Genomic DNA, 12,127 nt, shown 5'->3' with positions numbered 1-12,127 from the left:
CTCTCTCTCTCTCTCTCTCTCTCTCTCTCTCTCTCTCTGTCTCTCTCTCTCTCTCTCCTGGGTGTATGTGTGTGTGATTCTTGAGTAGGTTAGAAGAGAGGGAAAGAGACACTGTCCTGCTGATTGGAATCCTTCTTTCCTCTCCCTACAGTCTGTGCTAGGTGCCCTAATTGCTGTCAATCTCAAGAATTCTCTTAAGCAGCTCACCGATCCCTATTACTTGTGGAAGAAAAGCAAATTGGATTGTGTGAGTATGTCCTCCTAACCCTAACTTGGCCTTCTCAGCCCTCTCAAGCCCATTTCCTCCTGGTCATCCTGTCCCCAATACCACTTCCTGGCCAATGCCCAAATCTGCTCTCTCCAGAACCTTTCATCCTCCAGTAGCCCATGGAAAATCCCACTGATCAGAAAGGGAGTATTTAGGCCCAGACCCAGGAAGACAAAGTGAAGGCAGGAAAATCGGGTGTCCCCACAAACTCTCCCATTAATATAGTTATAGCCTACATTTATAGAGCATTTACATTCCCTATCTCATTTGATCCTTGAAACAACTCTGAGAGATAAATTACATGAGTATTATTATCCCCATTTTTTAAAACCCTTCCCCCTTCCATCTTGGAATTAATACTGTGTTCTAGTTCCAAGGCAGAAGAATGGAAAGAGCTAGGCAGTAGAGGTTACATGACTTGTTAGGAAATATCTGAGGTCAGATTTGAACCCAGGATCTCATGTTTCTAGGCCTGGTTCTCAATCCACTGAGCTGTCCCCATTCCCATTTTACAAATGGGAAGATGTATTGAGGTGCAGTGATTTGCCCAAGGTAATACATCTAATAAGTAAATGGGAAAGATGGGACCCGGAAGCAGACTTGGGTCTCCAAATCCAATACTTTTCACTCTTGATAGTTACTTCTGGGCTCCTCGCAACCACTTAAATGTGTCTACTATATTATGTTTTTCAAATTCACAGCGTCATTGGATTTGCATAAGACCCCCATGAGAGAAGTAGGGCAGGCACAATGAGCTTCAAGAACTCTAAACTCTTGAGAAAGGACCTCTAGGAATTCATTTCCAAACATTCCTCTAAGTTAGCCAGTCCTTTGATTTGACAAGTATTGACTAGGCACCATCAAGGACACACATGGCCTAGTAGAGCTTAGGATACATACTACAAATACACACTCCTTGTCTCTAGTGAGCTTCTGGTTAAATAAAGAAATTAATAATACTTGTAGCTATAAAACTGTATCAATTTATTGAAGGACATGGCCTTAAGAAGACTTCCTATTAGAAGTGATCTTCTCCTAGCTTCGTGACCCTGGGCAAGTCCCTTGACCCCCATTGCCTAGCTCTTACCACTCTTCTGCCTTGGAACCAATATTGATTCTAAAAGGGAAGTTAAGAGTTTAAAAAAAAAAAGAAGTGATCTTCTCCCTAGGCAAGCCTGAAAGCCCTTGCCTTAGGACCCCTTCTTCCTCTCTCCTTACAGTGTGTCTGGGTTGTAAGTTTCCTCTCCTCCTTTTTCCTCGGACTGCCTTATGGTGTAGCGGTGGGCGTATCCTTCTCCATCCTAGTGGTTGTCTTCCAGACCCAGTTGTGAGTACTCTACTGTCAACCCTGGGCTAACCTTCAAAATAGTCTCCTCGGAAGGGCAATCTTGGGGCAATTGATGCCAAACTTCTTGGTATCCATCACTAAAATGCCTGAATAGGACATAGTCAGTTCTAGAGGTGCCCTCTTCCTCTTACAAAAAGTAGGTATCTCCATGGCTCAGACATGAAGAAGGTGCCTAGGGTCATTACAAGCCCTGATCCCACACAGGGCATTGGCATCAAGTGAGTGCATGGGGATCTCTGTCTAAGTTTACCTTTTAGGGAAAATGTGTTGCCACTGACCATCCCAGTAAACATGGTTAATAGCTTTGGGGTACTAAGGAGAGTTTAGTGTGAAGGGTTAAAAAGATAGAGAAAATTGGGCAAGCATCAGAGGTAATAAGAGAAACTGGCAAATAGGACAACCTCTCCAACACAGTCTAGACATGACCCAAGGAGGTCAAACCATTGATTAGAGTTCTCAGGGCCTCCGGCTTCTTCCCTACCCCTAGAGAAAATACAAGCACTTGAGTTAAACCCTGACCAAGCAATGTTGTACCAACTAGCATCAGTTCCAGAGGCTAGATAGGGAAAGGTAGGCAGTAAGTCTCAGGAAAGCCTTTCCTTCTCAAACAACTCAAGACCAGAAAGTTCTGATACTGGTGCCACATACACTTTATGGCTTTGCACATGACCCCTTATCTTCAACCTCTTTGGGAAACCTGGCTGGAATAAATGGCTCCCAGCCCCAGCCCCCAGGTACCTTCTTCTCCAAAACTAGAGATCACCATGTAATTCCCCCCAGAGGAGGAGGTAGTTTCCTCTCTTGCCCTCTTTTTGATCTTAGCAGGATCCAACTTGGAGTGACTTCTCATTTGTTTTTCTTTTTTTCCTTCCTCATGCAGCCGTAATGGCTCTGCCTTGGCCCAGGTCATGGACACGGACATCTATGTGAACCCAAAGACCTATAATAGGGTAAGTAGAGGTCTGCTCCTCCCATTCCCTAATACCCCCTTGCATGTCCAAACCCTAGATGATTGAGCTGGATCAAAATCATGTATAGTTTGGCCCTCTCTTCTGTCTCAGCCCCAACTAAGGAAAGAGGTTAAAAAATAATACAAAAACACTTCGGCCTCCTAAGCCCAGTTTCCTTGTGGCAGGTCCAGGAAGTAGAGGGAATTAAGATCCTGACTTACTGTTCTCCGATCTACTTTGCCAACTCAGAAATCTTCAGACAGAAAGTCATTTCCAAGGTAAAGTGCAATATCCCTAGAACCTGGAGGGAAGAAGTTCTCTGAAGTGGCTGAGGCAGAGGGATAAAAAGAGACAAAGAAGGTGGAACTCAATGTAGCTACTGATCTTCTTCCCATAGATAGGTGTGGATCCCCAGAAAGTGTTCCTGGCCAAGCAGAAATACCTAAGGCGCCGAGAGAAGGGACGCAAGATGCCCTCAAAACAAAGGAAATCCCTGTTCTTGAAAAACAAGGTGAACTGAATCCAAGACAGTACCCTTCCATTACCACACATATAGCCATACCTATCAGATCATGCTCTTTTTCTCTCCCTCCCTCCCTCTCTCTGTCTTTCTCTGTTTCTTTCCTCTCCCTTCTCTCTCCTCTCACTCTCTCCTCTCTTCTTTCTCCTCTCTCTCACCTCCCTTTCTTTTCTCTCTCTTTCTCTCTCCCCTCCCCTTCTTTCTCCTCTCACTCTAGCCTCTCTTCTTTCTCCTCTTTCTCTCTCTCCCTTCTTTCTTGTCTCTCTCTTCTTTCTCTTCTCTCTCGCACTCTCGCTTTCTCTCTCTCTCCTCTCTCTCCCCTCCTTTTCCTCCCTCTTCTCTGCCTGTTTCTCTGACATATAGTATCAATAATCCAATTATATGAAACTAAGGCAGGAATTCCTAACCTGGGGTCCACAAACTTGTTTTTTAATATTATGATAAATTCATTTTCATATAATGTGCTTCTTGTGTAATCCTATGTCTTTTATTTTGTGCATTTAAACACGATTCTGAGAAGGGGCTCATAGGCTTCACCAGAATGCCAAAAGGACACAAAAAAGACTAAGAAAAAACCCAGATCTAAAGAGATGGATTTCTCTAGCTAGGTTGTCTCAGGTAAGTCAGACCCTGCAAGGGTCCATTCTGAACCATTCCCCTATCCTTGCCCCCAGACTGTCTCCCTGCAGGAACTCCAGCAGGACTTTGAGGGTGTTTCCCCCACTGATACCAACAACAATCAGACAGCCGCCAATGGAACTGGGGTCTCCTATATCACCTTCAGCCTAGAGACCCCCACACCCTCCAAAGATGAGCCACCAGCCCCCTTTACACCCTCCAGTGAACCTGAGGACTCCCTGGCCAGTGCCCCACCCTTTATCTCCTTCCATACCATCATCCTGGACATGAGTGGGGTCAGCTTCGTTGATCTTATGGGCATCAAAGCATTGGCAAAGGTAAAGCCTATATAGATAGAAAAGAAAGATAGACACGCGCGCACACACACACACACACACACACACCTCATTTTTCCTCCTAATACCATTACTAAGTTCCCAATTTTGGAGAAACTGAACCAATGCTAAAGTTTTCAAAGCAGAAGATAGTCTCCAACTTCTTTTTTTTTTTTAAACCCTTACCTTCAGGCTTGGAACCGTATTGGTTCCAAGGCAGAAGAGCAGTAAGGGCCAGGCAATGGGAGTTAAGTGGCTTGCCTAGGGTCACACAGCTAAGAAGTATCTGAGGTCAAATTTATACCTAGGACTTCCCATTTCTAGGTTTGTCTTTCAATCCACTGAGCTATCTAGCTGCCCCTTTCCCACCTTTCCAATGGTACTTTTTTTTTTTAAACCCTTACCTTCAATCTTAGAATCAATACTATGTATTGGTTACAAGGCAGAAGAGCAGTAAGGGCTAGGCAATGGGGGTCAAGTGACTTGCCCAGGGTCACACACCTAGGAAGTGTCTGAGGCCAGATTTGAACCTAGGACCTCCTGGCTCTCAATCCACTGAGCCACCTAGCTGTCCCCTCCAATGGGACTTCTGATTTAGTTTAACTCTCGCTTCTTTAAATCTGCACATGGTGGGCAATGTCCTTAGAAAATTCAGTATACAGAACACTTCTCCAGAGGCCTCACCTCTAAGAAAGGAATTCAGATCTCTGTACCTAACTTCCAAGATGATGTCCTGTTGTCCCCACCCCTCTAAGGCTCCAAAATCCATCAGAGAGAGAATTTGGCTATACCTGCTGACTACTGCACCCATCCTTTACTTAAACCAACAACTGGAATAGAGGGCAGGTTCTGGTTACTAAACAGAGAAATCAAAGAATATAATAATTCACCTACCATCCCCACAATCCAAAAAGCAGGTCAGAAGAGAACTGCTAATAAGCTAATCGCCTTCTGATTGTGCCCCTAACTACCTCTTGAAGATCAAAGTCAGTAAACCATAGAGTTGACTAGAGGAGGTAAAGGTCTATGGAGAAACTTGACTAGGGGAGGAGGAGGGAGAGGTAGAAAAGGAAAGGCGGCCACATGGCCAAAGGCTTCCTGCCATAAGTTGGTCCTTTAAGTATCTTGGCTTTGTTGGGTTTTTTAACCGTCACTTTCTGGTTTAGTAACAAATAGACCCTCATTTCCTGGCTTAGTAACAACTCTAAGACAGAACGGTGAGGGCTAGGCAGATAAGTGACTTGCCCAGGGTCACACGGCTAGGAAGTGTCTAAGACCAGATCTGAACCCAGCTTCTCCCCATTTCAGGCTTGATTCTTTATCCATTGTGCAACCTGGCTACCCCTAAGTGTCTTGTTATAGGGAAAGCTTTCATAGGATCAGAGAACTGAGAATTGGAAGGACCTTTAGAGATTGCAGAATCCATAGACCACCACCTCTATACCCTCCAGTGAACCTGAGGACCTCCTTGGCCAATGTCTCACCTAATAATCTTCCTTCTAACATCATCTAGGATGTAGGCAGTTCTACTGCTAAAAAAGAGACCTTCAAGGCTATCTAGCCTAATTCCCTCACTTTACAGATGAGAAAACTAATGCACATAGGGAGTAACCAGCAGAGTCAAGATTCAAACCCGGATCCTCTCATCCCAATTACAGTGTTCTTTTTACTACGCCATGCTGTCTCCTGCCTCATACCACCCTCTAAGTGGGGCGAAAGAATCAAGGCAACCCAGATCCTCCTGGTCCCTGTCCCCTTTGTCCCCAAAGCTTGCCTTCTCTGAGTCTTCCCTTCTGGGAGAGTGGGAGAAGTGCTGCTTCCCTGCTCCCCCAGGGGTCAGTGAGGAGGAAGACCCAGGGAACTATAACTGGCCTGAAGTGCCCATCAAAGAGCCTAGTTTCCATCCTGCTTTGCAGAGCTCTCAGTCAGCACTCCAAGGAGCAGAAGTGTATGCCTGCTGCTATTTTTATCCATGGCTACACCCAGCCCTTGGTGAGACTGACTTGTTCAGCTCCACTTGAAATGTGTTTTGTGGGTCACCTGTGGGACACATTCAGAACATTCTTCTCCTTTTGTCTCTCTTTCTCTCTCTCTCTCTCCCTCCCCCTGTTCCCCACCTCCTTCTCCTGACCCAACACCTCTGGCCCCAGCTCTCCTCCACCTTTGGGAAGATTGGAGTGAAGGTATTCTTGGTGAATATTCAAGGTAAGAGGAGGGGGACATTCAGAGGCAGCTACAAGGGGCTAGGTAGGGAGGGCAGAGCTGCGAGCTACTCTTTAGGTCACTACCTAACTGGAAGCATCAAACCAAAATAAGAATGAGGGCAGATGACGGAAACATCCCAGGAACACTAAAGTCAGAGTAAGGGCTGGGTCTGGAACAAGGCCAAAAGTGAACACATAGATAGCTCCCAATAGTATAAAGAGAGGAGGAAAGAAAGAAAAAGGCTGGGAGAGAGGGAAAGAGAGAAAGAACGTATCAATGAACGCCTATTCATCATTATGTGCCAAATACTCTACTAAGCACTACACACACATACAAAGGGAAAAGCAAGATAGCTCCTGCCCTAAAGGAGCTTCTATTCTAATGAGGGAGACACCACATATAAAAATTGGTATACGCAAGACACATGAAGAGTAGTTATGACAAGGAAAATTTAGAATGGAACACAAGGATGATCCCTGCAGATGCTAGTTCTTGCCAGGAGTCTAAAAGGAACCCAGAAGAAAAATTTAAAAAAATAAAAGGAACCCAGAGGTTTCTCAAAAGTAATAGTAAGAAAGGAGAGCATTCTGGGTATGAGGAATAACAGTCAATCAATCAACAATTATTAAGTATGTACTATGTGCCAGGCACATTGCTAAGCACTGGAGATTAAAAAAAAAAAAAAAAAAGGCAAAAGACCCTACTCTCAAGAAGCTTATAATTTAATGAAAACCATGAGGATTGTTGGTGGTTTTTTTTTAATCCTTCCTCTCTGTCTTAATAGCAACTCTTAAGACAGAAGAGCAAGGGCTAAGCAATTGGGGTTAAGTGATTTATCTGGGGTTTGTGGAGGTGGAAAATTTGCTACACCTGAGCTAAATTCCCAGCATCCGTTTAAGTAAGTCCTCATTTGATGTACAGGGGCTTGGGAGATTAATTTGGCTGAGACCCATGCCACAGGGCTCTTTTTTGGGAGCTTGAGCTTTGCTTTGGTTAAGGTGTGGGTCTCTGGCTCTGTGCTCTGCTCACTTAACTGAAGGAATCCTTAAAGCCACTAAAAAGCTACTAACAGCCTCATAATTTAAATTGTAATTATTACAGGTTAAACAGCTGGGAAGTGTCTGAGGTCAAATTTAAATCCAGGTCCTCCCAGCTCCAGGCCTGGCACTCTATCCTCTGCACCACCATGAGCAAAACCTCCCTAATGGGGGATGCAGCCCTATCTTTTAAAGCAATGCCCATGGACTTTCTGGTCTTGAATTGTCCTGGATCATCGTATTGCTGAGAGTAGCTAAGTCTCTCCCAGTTGATCATTCCACAATATGTTACTATGTACAATGTTCTCCTGGTTCTGCTCATTTCACTGCATCAGTTCACATAGGTCTTTCTAGCTCTTTCCAAAATCCTCCTGTTGATCATTCCTTATAGCACAGAAGTACTCCATCACCATCATATACCATGATTTGTTCTGCCATTCCCCAATGGAAGGACATCCCTTTAGTTTCCAAATCTTTTCCACCACAAAAAGAGCAGCTATCACTATTTTTGTGCAAACAGGTCTTTTCCTGGAGGGAGATTTTAATATCTTTGGGCATAACCACCCCAAGGCAATGACTCCACAGAATTAAAGGGTTTCCTTTTCTGAGTCCAGGCTCAAGCTTTTCTCTATGATTACAGCACCCTCTGCTGTTCAAACTAGACTGCAACAATCCAGAATGCTTGTTGGAAGTTAGATGGCCAGATGATAATGCCCATTTATACAAAGCCTCAAAGTTAGCAAAGCCCTCTCTTTACCACAAACTTCTTTTTTTAACAGTAAATTTTTTTTTAAATTTTTAAACCCTTAACTTCTGTGTATTGACTTATAGGTGGAAGATTGGTAAGGGTAGGCAATGGGGGTCAAGTGACTTGCCCAGGGTCACACAGCTGGGAAGTGTCTGAGGCCAGATTTGAACCTAGGACCTCCCGTCTCTAGGCCTGGCTCTCAATCCACTGAGCTACCCAGCTGCCCCCTAACAGTAAATTTTTAATTGTGTAAGATTACATGTCAATACAATTTTTTAATATTAGCTTTCTAACAATTTGCAATACCTGCTCTTTCTATCTTCCTCCCATTTCCAAGAAGGCAATATGATATAGGTTATAAATATATTATCATGCAATATATATTTCCTTGTTCCTCATTTACCACAAACTTCTGTGGAAGACAATGCAGTGAGGCCAGAGAGGCTCTGAAACATAGTTTTTGTCTCCTCCCTTTCTCCATCTACTTCTCCCTTGCCTCCTTCTCCTTGCCCCAGTCCCCAGGGGCAGGTATCTTCTTGACATAATGTTTTTCCTCATTCCAGCCCAAGTATACAATGACATTAATCATGGAGGTGTCTTTGAAGAAGGAACGCTAGAAAGAAGTCACATCTTCCCCAGCATTCACGACGCTGTCCTCTTTGCCCAAGCCAACAGCAGAGTAGTGGTCACAGAACAAGACTTAAGAGCGGTATGTATATTCCTTGACACTAAGGGTACCCCATGTGGGAGCTGGTGGGGAGGGGAAGGAAATTAATGAACAATAATGAATGTGATGCCTTCTCCCCATTCATCAGTAACTGAGGTAAGACCATAGAATGTTTTGTTTTGTTTCGTTTTTTTAAACCCTTACCTTCTGTCTTAGAATCAATACTGTGTATTGGTTCCAAGGCAGAAGAGCAATAAAGGCTGGGCAATGGGGGTTAAGTGACTTGCCCAGGGCCACACAGCTAGGAAGTGTCTGAGGTCAAAAATCATAGAATGTTAGAGCTAGAAAGGAATCTTAGAAGATATCCACTCCAATTCATTTTACAAATAAAAAAAACAGAGAGTGAATGACTTTGTGCCCTTTCCCTCCACTCTTCTCCCTGAGAGGTATTGAGAAAAAAGATATGAGGAAAAGGTTAAAGAGGAGAATCAGAAAACTAAAAATCAAAGCAGTAGCCTTGGATACACTCTGGGCAGAGAACCTACCCAGTCATTTTTTTTTCCTTTTTCTTTTTTTTCTTTTTCTTTTTCTCTTTATTTTTTCATTTTTCATTTTTCATTTTCTCTTTATTTTTTAATTAAAATTTTCAATCAACAAAAATCTGTCTTCTCTCTTTCCCACTCCCTTCATAAAAAAAAGAAATACAAAACCCTCCTTCTAAACATGTAGAGTCAAGCAAAACAAATTCCTTCATTTGACCATTCCAAAAAATTCACATGTGTATCTATAACATAAACACAGGCACATATATGTATATATGCATGTGTATATATACATACATGTGTTTGGGTATACACATGGTGTTTCTGGTGTGTTGATATATACATGTATACATACGTGTGTGTGTGTGTGTGTGTGTGTGTAAAATGTCTTGGTCAGCCCCCTAAGTATGTCTCCTCACTGTTAGGAAGTGGGTAGCACATTTCTTCACTAGTCCTCTGGAATCAAGCTGCACCAGACAACACTAATATAGTAATAGCTACACTTCTACAGTCAGTCAATAAATATTTATTAAGTGCCTACTAGTAGTATCTCCTTGGTACTTATACAGCACCAGGCACTGTACCAAGTGCCAGAGGTACAAGGAAAGATAAAAAAAACAAGCTCTGTTTCCTAGGAGTTCAGTCTCAAGGAGGAGACCACATGAAAACAGTCACTTAATAGCAAGATATATGCAGGATAACAATGGAGATAATCAATAGAGGGTATGCCAACACTTGAAGGTCTACAAAGGGCTTTTCTCCCAAGAGCTCCTGGAGGGGATTGTATCAGGAGTCATTCCTCCATTTCTCAGATTAGGAAACTGAGGCTGGGAGAAGGTGAAGTGGTTTGCCCAGAGTCACCCAATCCTCGTAGGTAGAAGCACCAGAGCTTAAATTCAGATCATCACCAAGATCACTGGCCTTTGTGCTTGCTGTCACAAAAGCTTGGGTCAAGAAAAACATTCAAATGATTATAAAGAAACTTGTTGGTGCTCTATACAAAGGGGAAGTTCTACAAGAGGAGAGGAAGACGAGGAGGAGGAGGAGCAGGGTTGGTTGAGACAGGAGAAAGGATTTCTTCTGTGGAATTTTGACCTTAAGCAGATCACCCTGTGAATGGTATGAGATGAAAATCAACACCACTCTAGAATGCCAAAGATTGGAGAGATCTGGAGGCAGGGCTGACTTTTGTCCACACAGGAATCCATGCCCAGGCTCTCCTCGGGCTGCCCTCTGGTTCCTCTCACAATTCAGCCTTTGCCCTCGTGTGCCAAATGCCAATAAAACTATCCCTGCCTCCTTCACATCTAAGAAAAGGTTCGTCTGGACTTAGAGCAACTATTTGTTCTTTGCCTTGCAGATGGGTAAAGGTGAACCCATCTGTAACAGCCTTGAAAAGCTGCCTAGAAAAATAAAAAGGGCTTTTGGCTGCCACACTAAGGGTGTCAAAGGGAATGGGAAAGCAGGTGGGGCATAAACAGCATTAGCACTGATTCAATTGGCTACTCTAAGGCTACTTCTTCAACCTAGTGAGCTTTTACTCTAGGTCTGAGGGAGGAGATTTTTCACCCTAAAATAAAACACTCTTTTGAGAGATGAAGTTGGGTCAGTTGTGTTAGTGGAAAGAGTGCTGAATTTGGGGTCAGAAAGTCCAGGTTCAAGTCCTTACAGTATATCTGTTTTGTTATTGTTCAGTCATTTCAGGCATGTCCAAATCTCGGTGATCCCAACTGGGATTTTCTTGGCAAAGATACTAGAATGGTTTGCTATTTCCTTCTCTAGCTCATTTTACAGATGAAGAAACTGAGGCAAAAAGGATTAAGTAACTTGCCCATACTCACACAGCTAGTAAGTGTCTGAGGATGGATTTGAACACGGGTCTTCCTATCTCCAGACCCCTTCTATCCACTGTGGCACTTAGCTGCCCATAGATAGGTGAAGGGAAAGGGAAATAAGCATTTAAATAGTTCCTATGAGAGGTACTACTTAACCTTTAACCCAGGGGATAGAGCTCTGGGCCTGGAGATGGGAGGATTTGGGTTCAAATCTGATTTTAGATCCTTCTTATCTGGGCAAGTCACTTAACTCCAGTTGCCCAGCCTTTTCCCTCTACTGCCTTGAAATCGATATTTCATATCTTAAAGTGATTCTAAGACAGAAGGTAAGGGTTTAAAATCAACATAATAATCAACTAATAAATAAGCTACTATGTGCTAGGCACTGTGCCAAGTGCTTTATAAATATCATCTCATTTGGACCCCATAACAATTTTGGAAAGTAGGCGCTACTATTATCCCCATTTTATAGCTGAGGAAACTAAGGCAAAGAAAGATTAAGTGTCTTGTCCAAGATCATCCAACTAGCTAGTGGCTGAGGTCAAATTTGAATTCGGATCTTCCTGACTCTAGACACAGACTTCTATCTCCACTGTATCACTGGGTATCCCTTGAGCAAAGTACCACTCTGAACCTTAGTTTCCTTGTCCACAAAATGAGATCCATTCATTCGTTTAACAAACTTTTATTAAGCACTTATGGTATACATGTAGAATACTGAGCATTTCCTGATAAGTGGTTCATAGAACTGCAAAACAGTGACATGTGAGGGCCAAGGGGGAAGGTCATTACTGACAGAAGAGATCAGACACTGGGTCAGCTCTAAGCTCTAAATCCCTTGATCCTTGTGCTCATTTCATGCCAATGACACAGCCCATAGAGGAAGGCAAGCTTGTTGGCATCTGGCCAATGCTAGAGGAGAAGAGGAAGGAAGGATGGGGATTACTGTATATTCTGGGAGGAAGTGAGACAGAGAGAGACAGACAGACGGACACAGAGAGGGACAGAGGGGGGAGAGAGAGAGAGAGAGAGAGAGAGAGAGAGAGAGAGAGAG

At 43.5% G+C, this 12,127-nt stretch overlaps 1 protein-coding gene across 1 annotated transcript in view; it reads left to right on the top strand.

Annotated features, from left to right (window-relative positions):
- SLC26A9 (solute carrier family 26 member 9) overlaps nt 1-12,127 on the top strand; it is a 34,378-nt gene that overhangs the window by 17,088 nt on the left and 5,163 nt on the right. Inside the window, exons 11-18 of the mRNA XM_044674033.1 lie at nt 152-247; nt 1,489-1,595; nt 2,497-2,566; nt 2,752-2,844; nt 2,964-3,077; nt 3,761-4,042; nt 6,190-6,244; nt 8,593-8,714. Coding sequence (XP_044529968.1) covers nt 152-247; nt 1,489-1,595; nt 2,497-2,566; nt 2,752-2,844; nt 2,964-3,077; nt 3,761-4,042; nt 6,190-6,244; nt 8,593-8,714 — 939 coding nt within the window. The remainder of the gene's footprint in view (nt 1-151; nt 248-1,488; nt 1,596-2,496; nt 2,567-2,751; nt 2,845-2,963; nt 3,078-3,760; nt 4,043-6,189; nt 6,245-8,592; nt 8,715-12,127) is intronic.

The sequence above is a fragment of the Gracilinanus agilis genome, chromosome 4 (genome assembly GCF_016433145.1).
Source record: "Gracilinanus agilis isolate LMUSP501 chromosome 4, AgileGrace, whole genome shotgun sequence".
NCBI lineage: Eukaryota > Metazoa > Chordata > Mammalia > Didelphimorphia > Didelphidae > Gracilinanus > Gracilinanus agilis.
This window is presented reverse-complemented; position numbering and strand designations above follow the sequence as displayed.